The sequence below is a fragment of the Olea europaea genome, chromosome 8 (genome assembly GCF_002742605.1).
Source record: "Olea europaea var. sylvestris chromosome 8, O_europaea_v1, whole genome shotgun sequence".
Lineage (NCBI taxonomy): Eukaryota > Viridiplantae > Streptophyta > Magnoliopsida > Lamiales > Oleaceae > Olea > Olea europaea.
The window spans coordinates 19424423-19441509 of NC_036244.1; the positions used below are offsets into that span (position 1 = coordinate 19424423).

General features: G+C 35.5%; 2 protein-coding genes across 3 annotated transcripts; both read right to left on the minus strand.

The window, feature by feature from the left end:
* Nucleotides 1–652: 652 nt before the first annotated feature.
* Nucleotides 653–10704, minus strand: LOC111399111 (E3 ubiquitin protein ligase RIE1-like). Its single transcript, XM_023026350.1, has 5 exons — nucleotides 10042–10704; nucleotides 5544–5663; nucleotides 2662–2794; nucleotides 2415–2573; nucleotides 653–1088 (listed from the first exon to the last, which is right to left on the minus strand). Exons 1-5 carry the CDS (start codon nucleotides 10521–10523, stop codon nucleotides 927–929), a joined length of 1056 nt encoding a protein of 351 aa, XP_022882118.1. The 5' UTR covers nucleotides 10524–10704; the 3' UTR covers nucleotides 653–926.
* A 1003-nt stretch (nucleotides 10705–11707) lies between these two features.
* LOC111399112 (pentatricopeptide repeat-containing protein At2g01740) lies at nucleotides 11708–16931 on the minus strand. 2 transcript variants are annotated; one of them, XM_023026351.1, is made up of 4 exons: nucleotides 14728–16931; nucleotides 14566–14639; nucleotides 12973–13182; nucleotides 11708–12087 (listed from the first exon to the last, which is right to left on the minus strand). In XM_023026351.1, exon 1 carries the CDS (start codon nucleotides 16759–16761, stop codon nucleotides 15112–15114), a length of 1650 nt encoding a protein of 549 aa, XP_022882119.1. In that variant the 5' UTR covers nucleotides 16762–16931; the 3' UTR covers nucleotides 11708–12087; nucleotides 12973–13182; nucleotides 14566–14639; nucleotides 14728–15111. The 2 variants fall into 2 exon arrangements, with proteins under 2 accessions (XP_022882119.1, XP_022882120.1); XM_023026352.1 differs by lacking the exon at nucleotides 12973–13182.
* Nucleotides 16932–17087: the final 156 nt, after the last annotated feature.

The window sequence follows — 17087 nt, forward strand, 5'->3', positions numbered from 1 at the left end:
GGGAAGAATTAGGATTGCACTCCACAGTGTTTTATGTAGTGTAGATATAGGCACCCGACCTTCAAATGTGAAGTTTTGGATCCCAACCCATTTAAATCTATGAATTTCAACCATCATAGTTGAAATTGTCAATGTAAACCCATCAAACACAAACTTTCAATTAAATTTGAGATTAATATTAAATGGTTGGACGGTCTTATCCTCCAACTTCAAGTCACGTAAAAGTCTAGTGCAATTTCATCATCTACATTAATAGTTTTAATCGTGTAGGAGCCTAAATTTACAAAACAAGTTCGAGATTCAAATCTTCATTTTTTAAGATTGAGGACCAATAATCACGCTTTGTACAAGGTTGAGTAGCGTAATCCGAACTTATCCTAAATAAAGGTATGTCGCCAACGTTTACTTAATTTGGCATGTTAGAAAGGCTCAATTTTGTCCATCTTCAAAATAAAAATTTATTTATACCATGCTCCAACAAGGAAAATATAAACCAGCCAAACATGCTCAACCTCATTTGTACAAAAGTTGATAGGTTAGTCTTCCATTTCACGTTTTCAAGCTATTTTAATTTTCCTTTTTCGCGAAAAATATGAGGTTAAAAACATGTTTCGAGTAAAAACTTATTTCAACTGCTATGTCAGGCTTGGCATAGAAAAGGTACAAAGCAATATGCAGAACTTATGCAATTCCTGGTTCTTAAATTCTCCATTGTACATCTAGCTGGCTAACCTTTTCAAAAAGTACAAGCAAGAACCAACTATAAACAAATGAAACAAAAAGATTTACAAGGCTGGAGAACTTCCAACTCATAACAGGAAAAAATGTACAAATAAGTTAACCCATCTTATTTCCACAAATATGCAGTACAACGTACATTTCCAGCCTCGATTCACCGTGCCTCCAGCGGGTTTTCTTCTCTTCATTTAAACTCGGTCGTTCCCCTTGAGGATGTTATATTTGCAGAGAGGACATGTTGCGTTCATCTTAAGCCATTTCACAATACATGTTGAGTGAAAGTGATGATTGCAAGGAAGAGCATGGAGATCGGCAGCATCCTCATATGCAGAGAGACATATACAGCATTCCTGGAAAAAGGGAAAAAAGAGGTGTACTGTCGGACCAAAATTTCCGATGGTAACATGAAAATTACAACTGCAGGATGCATCTAGTTTCATTTGCTAAATGTTCGTCTGAATAAGCACAATGCAATTTTAACTACTGTAAAGCAGAGAAGGTTACCCTTCATAATTCATATGTGAGCAGTTTGTAACCACTGTCACTGGATATTCAAAAAAGTGTTATTACATAGAAGTGATCACTATTTGTACTATATTCTTGGAGTTGCCAACTGAACAACAGCCAAAGGCCACTGTTTCTCTCTTCTCTGATGTTTGCACCGACTTTACCTCCCCATCCCCCCCACCCCAATCACCACACCTCTAGCATACATCCCCATGATGGTTTACCACTTCCTATACAATTCACGAAACCGTGTTTCCTTAACATATGCCTTTAAATCAAGTCGCCATCCTCACCTTCGATATTTGAGGTCAATCAAGAAAAGAATAGATTAATAATCTGCAGCAATGCATTTTTCTAAAGCTTCAGGCAGGTTTTACACACGGGTGGTTTGTGTTGTTTACAGGGAATTGCAGGCCCCTCTTGATCTTCATGTAATTTTATGTCTTTTATAAAAATATAGACTGTTAGGTGTTCAAGAGCTTTGGATGTGATATGCACAAATTTGGAATATGGCAGGTGAAGAATTTTTCTGGTTCACAGTTGAAAACTACAGATTTATTATTTTGTTCTCTGATCATTTTTCGAGCCTAGTAAATATTTGTATAACTAGCTTATGATGAGGCTTTCTGCACACTTTATTAATAAATTTGTTGCTGTGTCAATAGTAGAATTTAAAAAGAATCGAAATTGGAGTTGGTGTCTCCATTCCCTTGTGTTTCAAAAGCTCGATTTTGAAGATAAATGATCATGGTCCAACAAATCTGATCTAACCGGTCAACCTGTGCCCAGATGAAAGGCAGTTTCAATATCCAGTTCATTTCTCAGAACATTGACTAGCAGTCAATATACGTATGCTGGTGAATGTTGAGCAGGGGCAGAGGTAACCCTTACAAAATGATGAGAGTATGTATGAGGAGTTGGAGAAGGGCACAAGGATCTCTACTTTATACTTTTTTCCGATTTGGAATACATCCTCCATATGGCAATCTATAACTAATCCAATGTGTTTCATAATAACTAGAAAATCACCTTAATACTACTGAAAAATCAAAGCACAATAAAGTACATGAAAAATTATGACTATTACTTAACAGTAAAAGGCCTGAATAGAACTTAAGTTAGAGTGAAAATCAAAACTAAGGTACTGCGGTCAGGACTTTGGAACTTACTGCATCTTCAGGGAGAAGAATTCGCTCTTCTGCCATGGACCCATTATTTGTTTCAATAGGAACCATTCTGCCACATCCAATGCCTTGCTTGTCCTCATCCTTGGAGATCTGAAATCTATACTTAGGGAGGATGCTCAAATCCGCCTCTGATGCACCTTCCTGTATAAGGCCTCAATAAAAATTAAGATAAAATATCCAAGTAGCCAAATGGATACAGTTCAAAGCTAATTTTATTGTCGCATCATACCTGGCCTGCAATGGCATAAAGAATCGCGATAATACAAGGTAAGCAGCAACAGAGAGCTATTCCTATCAGACATGCTAAAACGAAACAAAATACGGCAAAGAACACGTCGAATGCCAAAAATACCACGCTCAACCTGCAACATTTCCAAATTCAGAGATCTGTAGAGTCTGTTTTCATAGCTAATGGATGCAGAACCTTTTAGGGAAAAAAAATAATAATAATAAATAAATAAATTCTGAACCAGTCGAATAAGTTTCAATTAAGCTATCAAAACAGACTAAAAGGACCTGTCACTAACAAATCCATTTAATTATGTCAAAAGGGACGCATTTTTCAGAAAGAAAAAGAGGGTTATTCTCAATTAAGCTAGCTTCTTTCACTGGAAAAAATTGTTACCATGCACAGACAAGTGGCAGTCATGCCTTTAACATAGATGCAGTTATAATGAAAGTATAGCTATCCTCAACTAGGGGTGTAAGCAAAAACTGCCAAACTGAAAAACCAAACTGAAACTGCCTTTTTGAAACTGTCGGATCGGTGCCACGTGGACCGAACTGTACTATAATAGTAAATGGTTTGGTTTTGGTCTCGGAATTTTAATGGTTGTATGATTTCAAATGGGGCCGTTTAAAAATTAAAAATTAAATAATATAATAAAAAAATTGAATTTCGGCCGGAAATTAGACTGATAAATTACAATCTTAACCTTAAATATAAAATAAAACTATTAGAATTTAATACAAAAGTGGGTAATTTTATCAATTGTTCATTACAAAATAGTAACAATAATTACCTTAAATTCGTAACATCACTAATCAATCCATACACCAAAGTCAAAATCCTCTTCAGTGTTTAATCTTCAGGTTGCAAACATTGTAGTTGTTTATATTATTTTAATCTATTTAAGTCCTTTTCAAAGTTATTATGAGGATCGTGAAAATGTTTTCATAACCTTTATATGTATGACGACGTATTGGCCTAAAAAAAGTTAACGAAACCCTTTGTCATGTTCTATTGTGACTTTTTGTTTGGTATTTTTAATTTATATTTATATATATAGCCTTTTTTATTAACTTACCTTGCAGTATGAAAAATTTTTATAATCTATAAACTAGTAATTATAAAATGACCATGAAAAAAATATACAATCAAACTGTAACTTACAATTGGACCGAACCATTAGGTTTAGGTTTCAGTCTCTCAAACAGTTTGGTTTCAAATCTACCAAAAGTTAGGCAAGGCGGACCGCCTACACCATCCTCAACGCATAATGCTTCTTATTTTTAATTTTACGTGGAACATATTGTATTCCTAGTGCTCATCTCAAAATAAAATGCTCAATTATTATAGTTCTTGTAATCAATCATTACTCACTCGTACCGGGTAGAAAATCCTTATTCCCCACACCAGTGGTACACTAAAACACCACACCAATTTGACATGTGTAATTTTCGAAAATTTTCAGTATCACTATTTTGCTCTTCATTTTATATTACAACAAATTTTACTTTCTATTATATCCTTTCATTATTTAATGATTTAACTTCATTTTACTTTGATTATTATTTTTTATTAACATTTATTAGAAAATTTTATCAACCTATAAAGAATTAATAAGCCCCTGTTTTGGCCCCATTAAAAATATATTTTGGAATAGTAATTTTTTGGAAAATGTGTAATTAAAAATAAGGAATTTTTTTGAATTTATGTGTAATATTATTTTATTAAAGAATGCGTAGTTGAAAATAATAGAAAAAAATGCAATCGTCCAGCCCAAATAGAGGCTAAATACATTTAGTATAATATTTAGTGTAATGGTTGGAGATGACTTCACAAAATGGTGTGAAAGTTCACCAATTTGGTGCAAATGGTAGGAGATGGCCTTCATTCCACTTGAATCAACTCTTATTGAACTAATACTTGTTGAAGTGTTACTAATAAAATGAACATCATGACCCTACGTAAGCAGATTTCAGATGAAGAATAAGAATACACAATGGCTTCATATATAACTTGAAAGTTTATGTGGAAGCTAAAACAAAAAGGGCACAACCAGTATACATGTTTCCTCCTACATAAAAGTGGGTCAAATAATTAGGATATTGAATTTGGATCAAAAAATGTTATTATCATCACCCACACCCCCACAAACACTGTAGTATATTTGATCAATTAAAAACTTTGTCATTTCTAAATATAAATGAAACAGCAGAAAATATTACAAATGACACTTAGGAAGCATAATAATGAACTGCAGCTAGTGATACAATCTATACCATTCATGGATTTTGCTTTTTTAAGTCAGTTCCATGTTTGTTTTACAGTCATAAAAAGTTGACTACAATTATCTATGGCAAAAGGGGAAAAAATGAAGAGAATTTTAAATTTATTTGCCTCGGTACTTTCAAACTCTAAGGTCTCTTCAAGTCACTAAGCCCCATGTACTCGTGATTCAGGCAATCCAATCTTCCTAGTGAAAGATGGAAGCCCCCAAAAAAAATAAAAAGGTTTTTCTTAAATGAGAGACACCAATTGATGATGACATGAATATCATTTGTTTTCTGCTTTTACTTAGGAAGTATCGAAGCATCATCACCAAAACATTCCAGGATGAAGCTAAAAAATAATTTGTCGTTGTTGGAGACAAATCTGAGCATTTAAATTTGAAACAGGTAGGAGACAAAAGTAACAGTATAAATCCCAAATTGACGAAATATTTTAATGGCCATAAAGAAGCAAAAGTGGCTTTCAGAGATGGTTTCACCATTTAAGGGACCAATAGATGCTCTATCTTCTTAAGAAAATCAGAACGATTACTGTATGACATGACAACGACAGTAAATTGAGCTTGAAACATTAAATGAGACAGGTTATGGACTTACCAGTACAGACGCGGTGCACTTCTTAAAAGAATTTCACCACCAGAGACAACCCAGTAAAAGCCAACTATCCACCAGAGAAACGACACCATTGTGTTCGCCGATTCACAACGTTTTGAAATACTGAAATGTCATTAAACCAAAGTAAATAATGCGAATAGTTGATGTTTCTACAGCAACTTACAGGAACAAGGCTAATAGCAAATACATTTTTTATCACCCGCAAACTGATTTACACACAAGTAATTAGGGGCAGACCCTTTACCTTTAATATGTGTTCCATTCTCCCAACCCAGCCCCATTGCTTACCAAAAAGAGGAAAAGAATTGCATGGTATAGTATCCCTCAAAAAAGAATAAGAACGGATAAACATAAATCAGTGCCAAAAGATAATTAAAATATGACAATGGTAAGCATTGCTGGTTCATTCACACTCTTTAGCTTACATCACTTCTATTTACCTAAATTTGTTAGTGCAGTTATCTTCCATAGTTATCCAGTAACATCTCTTTACTGATAAAATATTACTTCATCATTACTCTACTTCATATATACAGAACACATGTTACACAGTTTGAGATCATTCTACAATTTTTTTGCATGTTATAATCTTTCGTCAAGATCATTCCAGTTCAAAATTAGCACTCAGCAGTAGTTTCTTTGATATCTCGTCAGAAAATTATTATAAGTACTGCTGATGCCTTGGTCCGTCACCTCCAAAGCTTATCACAAGGTCAACAAACTGAACGGAAATGCCAAGGAAAATCCACTGGGATTAAATCATGCTCTCTGGATTTGAATCCTTAAACTCTGGATATTACGTGTTAATGTTTAGTTCAAGTAGTGCTTGCACAAAAAAAAATCTACAAGTAAAATACTAAACTATAATTGAAATGCACAAAATCAGACATGAAGCTAAATCTAAGAACAGAGAACATTTCGACAATCACATAAACCAATAAAGGCCTAGAATAATATCCCAAGAAAAAGAAGGTTGTCCTTGTTGAACTCTATATTGTCTTAGAGTAAGAAGAAACTTTCCTAAAATTCCTTACCAGTGTTTTTTTTTTAATCCATAAAACCCAGTGTTGCAATTTTCATCAAAATATAATAAGACCATCCAATTTACTTCACATCCTTAAAATAAAGTGCAATTATAGAACAAAACACAAGAACTACTGCGGCAAGATTTTTTAGAAAGCATATAGGTTTCCACATACATGGTCAGCAACTCACATATCATTCCCAAGAACAGTGTAACTATCAACACCATCGTCTCCAACCTTTCCTTTTTATAACTAATTATTTCCTTAGTCTCCCTTCACCTCCATGCTATGTACACATACTGCAAGTGTTATCTCATAGCAGAAGTTATATAATTCCATGTTTGTGCCACAGAATAAGCTTTTAGTCAGATGGGGTATACTTGTGACTCGTGAGGACAGAGTTTAGAGTCACGGCCTAAGGATACATGAGCAACAGTGCACTTGATCACCAAGATTGTTATGAGTCCTTCAAAATGTTTCATTACTACGTCCTCTACTAACAATGCATGGCATCAAATCCTGAATGCCATTAAACGTAGGAAAAGGTTAGCTAAGACGTATGTTATTAGTGAAGGGGCATTTTGTGTCAAGATGTATCAAATAACAAGGGTTTTTATGCTCAGATCCAAGGTAACAAGTCAATAAAGGCTATTCATACGTGTAGTCTACATAGGTTGCATACAAGAGATAACATAGCTCATGTGAAAGAATTAGGGAACGTGTGATATAAACTTTGGTTATGAGTAAGAAGAATAGCAACGTACGATAGCACTTTGGATCGAAAAAAGTTCGATCAATTCCAACAAATTGTGCTTTTAAATTGGTAACCCGCTCAAATGGGATCCTTTACGTTTCTATATCAAAGAACAAAGTCAATATTTCCTCAATCCACTTAGGCAGACCTCACATTCTCTTTTAGAGACTATCATGATAAAGAGAAGCCAACCAACTCGAGTAACTAAGTAGTCAAAACCTTCAGCTGTCAAGTACCCATCTCTTAGCTTAGACTGTTGGAGAGTGATAGCAGCCGTCTTGTCAGGCTGCATGGTACTCCAGATTTACTCAAGGTGTGAGTAAAGTCTATTCACTGATTTACTTAAAAATCATTGAACACGATTTAATAATGAGAAGGTAGAAGATTGTATTAGTATCAGTAGTGTATGCACTTTACAAATAGGATTAGATAACGCAACAAGGTAAAGACTTTGGGAATGCACGGATGGCTTTACTGTGGCAATCACTAATCAAGATTAGATAATCATTAAAGGAAATTAAGCGATCATCAAAGTGAAGATAATTTAAAACATAAAAAGAGTACACAAAAACTAACTTCAGGGAATGAATGATGAAAGGTAACATTTTTCTGACTTCAAGATGACTTACCGTTTCAAAAAGAGAATATCATTGTATAACTTTCAGAAACAGGAAACAATTTAGTGTTGTTCCTAGGTTATTTATCCCGCCAACTATGCAAGATAGACTAATGGCAACTGATATGGTTATAAAGAAATGGAAAAACATATCTCAGTTTCGAGTCTAAAACCGCACAGTAAAACGTACAAGACAAAATACAAGTGAGTTTACTAATATAGTTTTGCATGACGAAGATCATACGAGATAGAAATAGTAACTTGATGTAAAGTAAGGAGGATAGTAGCATTAAAAATCTAGTGAAGGAGGTAGTAGGGAATCAAATGAGAGAATTCCAGATGGTTAAGGCCAAAAAAGAATGCTATGGAAACTTCCTAAAGTAGAGAGTACAAAGGTCTATTTAAATAGTATAAGTCAGTTAAAAGGGAAGGCTGATCCTAAAGTCAGGCAGAAGAATATTAAATTTATCTCTGTCTAGGAACCAAATATGAGGAGAAAAATGTTTAAAACATATCTCATCAAAGGAAAAGAACAATTGGCAATTAGAAAAACAATAACTGAGGTACTTGTGCATGACTTTGCTCATTATTCCTATAAAAATTGTTTAATCCCCAAAGTGAAGTTGCAACTTATCAACAGTAGAAGACTAGTGACCAGAGACTAAAATGAGGATTCCCTATTTCGAGAAGTGACGATGTATAATAACCCATTTCTTTATTTTACATTTTCTTGTTCTCTTTGTGTTCTTGCTTCCGTTTCTCTAGGTTTCCTTTTAAAAAAAAAATAAAATATATATATATATACACACACACACACACACACATACATATACATATATATCTCATAAGTCTTAAATATCTCATAAGTCTTTCATTTTTTAAGAAGTAATTCATTGGTTTTATTTTATTTTATTTATTTATTTTTATTTTATTTAACAGTTAGGCTCAGTATTCCTGGAGGCTTAAGTAACTGCACAACCATTTTAGCCTTCTAAGACAAATCATTCAAAGACTAATATAACAGGGAAAACAAAGATTCTATAATGACAGTTGATAGATTGTCTTAGTATGATTATCACTTTAAAACATATATATTATCACTAGTGGTAAAATTAATCTCAGAATACTATGCAGTTAACAACAAACCGAAACTATAATCCCAGAATTCCAAAACAACGAAGCACAAACAAGCATATATTTAAACCTGCTACATACACATAATCATATCAAATGAACAAGAAATTGGCAATGATGGTAGATGAATACAAGGCATCAAGTATGAGCATTATTTGTCAATCTAGGAGCACCAACTGATCTCACTATTGAGTGAGCATGCCCTCCAAAGTCAACATTAAGGTCTCGATATCAGTATTGCTCGACTTTCACTTGTGAGGTGCATATCAATTCATAGTTAGATAGTGCTTGACTATGGTTCATAACAATTCAGTCAATTGTCGGGGCAATGCTCGACCATGGGCAATGCTCGCCATAATCACAGCTGTACACTAAAACTATGCTCGTTGTCCACTTCCACAGGTCAAAGCTTGATGACAAGTAGCTGCTAACTGACAAGTGCAACACCCAACATCTGCCATCTAAGGGGACATAAACTTATGCCAGCTCATTAAAAAATGACACATTAGAGCAAGATTCTATTTACCAAACCTCGGAAAACACAACATGCGCCCCTCACCTGACAGAACTGTTCAGCTAGTAAATATACCTAAAAAAAGAAAAGCGGAGACAGGTATTTTTCTTCTTCTTCCACTTTTATATACAGTAAATACAAAGTTTCCCTAAATACTCGTATACAACCCACTGACTTGATTGTTGGAGTTAACCTGGGGAGCAGCCTTCATCTTTTTCAGGTATCAGAGTTGCAGTGGAGCTATATCCAGCAACATCAGTATCCAATGTATCAGGTAATTTAAACACTGATTAAAATTCATTTCCAACTCAAGTAGACAAGGAGATAGCAAAAAACATTAAATAACCCAAGAAATCATAAAATTAAACTCCCAGAAGCCGAGAAATACTTTCTACATGATACTATAACATGAAAAATAACACAAAAAAAGAGCTAACCTGTAGCTATTAGAAATCCCGATGCTCTCGTACTCCTCATTCTCAAAATCATTATCCTCCACTGTCCCCCTGTTCCCATTTCTCCTAGGTCTCGGATTCCGCTTCTTATACTCTATCCAAACGAGGATCACATGGACAAGACATTGTAGCGCATATCCACAGACCCAAACCCTAATGGGCACAGTAGGGTTCTCATCAGCCGTGCAAATCAACATCACAATCGACGCAATCACGAAGGACAAGTTCCACATAATGTCGAGTGCAACGACAGGCTTGGAGTATCCCCAGTCGGCGCGGCGCTCATCGAGCTCACGAGCAGCGGTCTCACGTACCAGCACTGAAGCGCCGCCGCGGCGCTGGGAGGAGACGATGCGTGAAAGGAGGATAGACAGAGGGGAGGGACGGGAGGGGTCCGACTGACGGCGGCGGAGGAGTGGGGCCATGGAGGAGAAGTTGGTCGGTGTAGACGGCTCCGACGACATTTTGCCCTAATTTTGGTTGTGGAGTTCAGGAATGGAGCTGAACAGTGAGTCTGGCAAGGATAGAGAAGTGGGCTGAGCGGATTTAGGTGGCGTGGGCGTGGAGAGGGGAAGAGATGGCGTGGCGACTTCTGAGGGCGGAGAAAGGGAAGATGCAGTCCGCATTGAATTTGGGATTAAGTTTATTTCATTTCTATTTATTTATAGAAACTAGAGTTGGCTCTTGTTACCAAACATTATTATATATATTGATCAATTTGTATAAGAAAGTGAAATATTACCATTAAGCCCTTATTTGAGCCCATTCTTTTCATAAAAATAAATTTTTGAATAATATATTAATGAAAAATATATGATTACAAAATAAAGAAAATTTTAAATTTACAAATAATATTATTTTGTTAAAAAATGTGTGATTAAAATATTGTTAAAAAATTGTTTATATATATATATATATTCATGAATGAGTAGATCAATATATTAAGCCCTGTTGGGCTTCATTTTAATTTCAAAATGGTGAAATCTTTAAATAAAAGAATAAACTGTCTCAAAGTATTCCATTAGTTAATCAAATGAAAGTTTTCTAATGTCTTTATCAATCATATTATGACATAATCATTGTAGTCTCTATCCCCTTACCTCCAATAATTGACCATTTATTATCCAGAATTTTGGCATTTTTAATTTTATGACACTGATCAAAATCGTTAATAGTCAACATAACCGATCTAATTCTTCGTGTACCCACAAGGGGGAAAAAAAAAAGATGTTCATATGCTTGTAAGCACTGTTTACGATCAAATGAAGTCTCAAAAATAACAAATCATGATGATGTTTGTGCAAGTTTGATTCTTGAAGATTGACAACCAAATAGCAACATGTAAAAACTCTATAGACGGTTAACCCAGTTGACCATCAATCTTACATTTTTTTTTTTATAAGTAACCATCAATCTTACATAATCTGCACAATCCAAAAGTTTATGCACTATATCTACATCACATCTTTGTTGAAAGATTTCTTTTATGATTCCTTAAATTAGGATTCAGAAAATACCAAATATCCATGGAAATATTTTGAAAGACGAGAATCAAATAATCTTTTGAAAATCTCTCTCATTTCAACCTCGATTAGATTGTTTTTTTTCCATTCTTTCCCCCCAAATGACTATTGTTATTAGATTGTTTTTTTTCCATTCTTTCCCCCCAAATGACTATTGTTACCTTGCTTTGAGGGGGGCACATTGTTACCTTCTAATAGATCAACTGGCTGCTAATAGCCAATCAGTTCAAGGGAAAAAAACTTGAACACTACCATTCATAGATCAAGTCACATTCCAGTAGTTCAAAAATAAGGCTTATTTGACTTAAGCAAAATATATGTAACGGGTCTATAAGAACCTCATACCGCATCGGTTATCCTGGTCGATATTTGTGTATAAGTAAGGCAGACTACTACATAAGCTGCTGGTGCGAAGAAAGCTCTTCAAGCTTCCCTTCAATCATTGCTACTTCTCTTAATGACAATTAAAGCCATACCCTCAAATAGCTAAAAACATCCTGTCTTACTGTTCCAATCACACAATAGGGAGAAGTATTAAGACAATATCAAGTTGCAAACACGAAATATTGCAAAAGAGATCTGGGGATAGGGATTTATCTCACTTTTGTACTCTTGAACTAAAGAAATTGCAAGTAGCACAACTATGGTTTTTTTTTTTTTTTTTTTTGATGACCATGGATGTCCGGGTCAACTTAAGCTCACCTCGACTAATCCTACGGGGCCCTAAAATTTACAGCCGAATACTCATTTTAGTGGCTCTAAGAAGACTCGAATCGGTGACTATTAAAAAACTAACCCAAAACCTGACCACTGAACTATCTCTTAGGGTTAACTAACACAACTATTTAATATAGATTATCAAAATATTTTTATTCTTCATGATTTAACATGCAAATTAGCTTAAGGGCAACTGTTCCGAACATATTAAAGAACGCACGAGGGCTATTTTCCAAAAAAAAAGGGATTCCGTAATTTGTGCTTGTCAATTTGTGTGTAAATAGATATCAATGTATCAGAAACAACAGCTCATGTAAGTTACTATTACCAAGAAATGCACACTACGAAACTCAGAAACTTTAATATATATCTGAACCTCTACAAACATTGAATACAAAAAGTAAATATGCATGTCTTTTTTAGCTCCTTCAAAACTTAGTCACTATGTTTGTTGCTGGACGCTTGAGATTCTAAATACCTGACACTTACTTTTTTATTTTTCAAAGAGGGAGGTTAGAATTATGACAAACATAAAGTATTGTTGACGAATTTTCTCAAGTGGATTTGTTGGTACTTATGATTGACCATACTCTGTACTTGTATTCTTCAAAGATGCATACATCCAATCAGAATTTGAAAGAACTTATTGGATGAATATTCACAAACAGTTTACCTTTGAGAGTTCCTAGAGATGTCATGAAGTTCCTCGTCATGCACGCAGACAAGAATATTTCACACCAAAATTTAGGGTAATTTGGAACTCATTTAAGTGGGCAACAGCATTACTATTTGAAGCTGTGGTGAGAAGTAGCGAGTATCACTGTGTATAGATCAGTGGATTACCAACGAATTTTGAAGATGGCGGCATGATTTAGGGAAGTTCCTGATGAATGTGACAAAATAAAAAATAAAATCAGAAGCTTAATGTGATTGAAAGTCTATCAGCATCTACCAAATCATACAAGTTAGATCAAAATTTTTCGTGAATAAATATGCTGATATCTGTCTTGACGGCAAAATGCCAAGAGAAAACAGCTATACTGATGCAAAGCTTTCCTCTTTCAGAAACGTAAATTATCAGACATGGCTGTTTGTTCACAAGACTACAGCGTAGAAGGTACCACTGAAATGGATCTTTGCTCTTTCCAGTGAAATTTCCAGTTTAGCCCCTGTTTGATGCGCATTAAAGAGAGTTTTTTTTTTTGAGGGGGAAGATGAGTTTTGGAATAGAGATTTTCCAGAGAATGTGGGGTTGAGAAACAGGGAAAGGTTTTGGGTTTACGTGTAAAATATTTTATTGTGAGAACATGTTGTTAAAAATGAGTTTCAGTAAAAAAGAGTTTTTGAAGAATGGTAGACAAATGGGGGCTAAATAAATTTTCTCTGGCAACTTTAATTCCATCTTTTGTCTGTTCCTTCCTCTAGTTCCATGGCTAATCATAGCTCAAACAGCAACACAAAAGAATAAGATACTGCAGTAGATAAAACATGGAAAGTGTTGGGTTTTGATACCAAATAATCCGGGTGATGATTTAAAACAGTTGTCGGATTATTTATCGACACCATAAACTTGACTCGACTCAGAAACGAACTACACTTTTAGATGGCTTGGGTTGGGGTTAGAAGGTTCTTTGGTTAGTTGGACCATTTAAAGATTAATATGAAGTTGCATATTAGTCCATTAGTTTAGGTTAATTGGTAGCCCACTTGGTGAACCTTTGGCCCAATTGGAGTGACCTAAACTAACCCTATATATGTCATCTTCTTGCATCCGTTTTTTTTATGGTTAATTAGTGACCCACTTAGTGAACCTTTGGCCCAATTGGAGTGACCTAAACAAACCCTATATATGCCATCTTCTTGCATCCTTTTTTTTAATGGTGGTGTGTGTTGAGAGAGGGAGAGAGTGCCGAGGGAGGTGAGGGGGCAGCCTGCTTGGTGGTTGTTGGAGTGAGTCCACCATTGTTGCTGCTTCTTCTTCTCCCTATCACCACTATCATCCCTTCTTCTTTGTGGAGTTTGAGCAGTCCAAAGCGAAGGAAAGTTCTTGGGTCGAGCCAAGGTAAACTGGTGTTTGTTTGATTGTTTTCTGAGCCCAAAATCAAGATTTATCGAGGGATTTCCACGACAAAAAGGATATGAGGAATATATTGCATTATCTTATGGAAAGCAGATACAATTGATGGATTATATATGACCTAACAATACACATTTCAAAGAAAATTCCTACTCCAAAATTTCAATTTGCTGAGAAAAAGACACTTACCCACTCATCTCAGTATTGAACGAGTTACTGGAATAGTTGTAGCAGTGGCCACGTATTTGTGTTAAAAGAGTCACCTGATGACAGGTAAAAACAAAGACATGAATTGAAACATTATTATGCTTTCTGGTGTGAACAGAAAATTAAAAGGTCACCTAAACATACGTGAGAATAATATGCAAGTTTGGGTACTGCCGAATTGAAAAGGAAACTTTTTTGACTTCTGTAGCATATTGGTTACAACTTACAACATGGATAACTAAATGGCAATAGTAGTGTACATATGAAGTTGTACAGGCGAGTAATTGCTATCCAGAATTCATTTGTAAAAAAATGCCTTTCAAAAATAGTGTACACAAGAAGTTGCAAGGCCAAGTAATTGCCTTTTCCAGAATTCATGTGTACAAAAATGCCTTTCACCTCTTTTCATGTGGATATCTTGATCAGAAGCATAAGACTCCCACATAATCTATTAAAATTGTTCCAAAGGAAGCTCCAAGATGAGCTTTCATTTGACAAATGCAAGTTAGCAATTGCCATAAAAAAAAATTATAGCTTTCTAATGTCCACATCAGTTGTTTCCTTGATAAGACCTCTCTTTGTCATCTCATCCTGCAATTGTGAAATCCTAACAGTGTCATCCTGCACAGTGTATCCTCTAACTAGGATATCATAAACTACATAATCAGGAGTTATTCCTTTCTCCAACATGTCATTAAAGACTTGCTTTGCTTCAATCATGAGGCCTTTATTTGTCAACCCAAAAATCAAAGAGCTATAGGTCAACAAATCAGGAATAATGCCCTCTTTAATCATCTTGTTCTTGAGCCTGAAAGCTTCAACCAAATCCCCTTGCTTGCATAACCCTGCAATCCAAGAGGTATAAATATACTTGTCAGGAACAATGCCTGCCTCTGCCATATCCTTGCAAAGCATCTGAACTTGACTAAATTCTCCTTCTTTGCACATGCCATCAATAAGAGCACTGTATACAACTTCATTAGCTTTACTTTTACTGAAATGTCCTTTTGCCTCATTCAGATGCCCATGCTTGCAGAGGCCATCTATCAATGTTGTTAGAGTCACAATGTCAGGCTCAAACCCTTGTGCTAACGATTCCTTGTACTCATCTAGTGCTGCTTTCAAATTCCCTGCCTTGAAATATGCACGCATAAGTGTAGAAAATATGATATTATCAGGTGCCAATCTGTTCTTCACCATATGTTCCTTAACCTCAACTGCGCTTTCCAGTTTATTCCCAGCACAAAGCCCTTGTATAAGAGCCCCATAAGTCACTATATCAAGTCTAATGCCCCTAGCAAGCATCTCAGATAAATACTCAAGCGCCCTATCCACATTGCCTCTCTTAAAATGCCCATCAATAATCAAAGTATAAACAACAGAATTAGGTAACAGCCCATCTTTCAACATTTTCCTAAATAAATGCTCAGCCCTCTGCAACATCCCCTGCTTGCAGAACCCGTCAATCAAAGCCACATAAGTAACCACATTCGGCAAAACTGAACACGCGTGCATATCCTTGTACAAATTAAATGCCACTTCCAAATCACCAACCCTACAATACGCATCAATCAAGGAAGTAAAGACAAGAAATTTGGGCAAAACCCCACCTTTTGTCATGTCCTTGAACACCCTAAGACCCATATCCAAATCACCCATCTTACAATACATATCAATCAAATTACAGTAAGTAACATCATTAGGCATGCAAACTTTCCACATCAAACTCATGTAAGCAAGCAACTCTTTTACCATTCCATCCTTGGAAAACCTTCTAAATAGCACATTAAAAGTAACCACATCAGGCACAATATTATCATTACAAACAATTTCCTTCATTGTCAAACAAGCATTAGCAACGTCCGAATTACGCAAATGCCCATCAATGAGGGCAGTATAGGTGACTATATCCAGGGAAAAACCAAGGCGAAAAAGTGAATTCGCCAGGTTCTGGGCAGAATTAAGATGGCCCAGATTGCACAAATATGAGATAACTGAATTGACAGAAAAAGGATGAGGAGTGTACCCTTTGGAAATGAAGTAGAGGAGAAGCTTAAGAGAGAGATCACTGCAGCTGGAGCGAGAGAGGCAGTGCAAGTACTTGTTCAAAGTGGTAGAGTGGGGAGAAGTATTTCTCTTCAAATGGTGGGAGAAGAATTGAAGAGCCTCTTTAATCATGCATATGGAGGGGATTCATGACAATCTTTGAGTGTTTGTGTTTCAATGTTAGGGTTTTGCAGGAGTTTTGGGAGGTTCTTGAATACAGTGAATTGCGGAAGCTGGAACCACGGTGGTTTTTATTCCTTCTTATAGTTGCGACTTAGAATCGAGGAATAAAAGGAAATGGCACGGGGCCTTTGACCATTGAAAAGTTAAAATTGTGAGGTTAAATACCAGAAGTTAAAAATACCCTCATCACAGTGCAAGTAAACGAGAGGAGGGGAGGAATAAAAAAAAAAAAGAGGCTATTCCACTAAATTGATTCTTCTAGAATTTGTACATAT

Coding starts and splice junctions, on each gene's coding strand:
- LOC111399111 (XM_023026350.1), bottom strand. CDS start 10,523: ATGTCGTCGGAGCCGTCTACACCGACCAACTTCTCCTCCATGGCCCCA. Junction 2,574..2,661: donor TTTATGCCATTGCAGGCCAG/GTATGATGCGAC, acceptor GGCCTTATACAG/GAAGGTGCATCAGAGGCGGA. Junction 1,089..2,414: donor TTCTTCTCCCTGAAGATGCA/GTAAGTTCCAAA, acceptor CCCTTTTTCCAG/GAATGCTGTATATGTCTCTC.
- LOC111399112 (XM_023026352.1), bottom strand. CDS start 16,761: ATGATTAAAGAGGCTCTTCAATTCTTCTCCCACCATTTGAAGAGAAAT.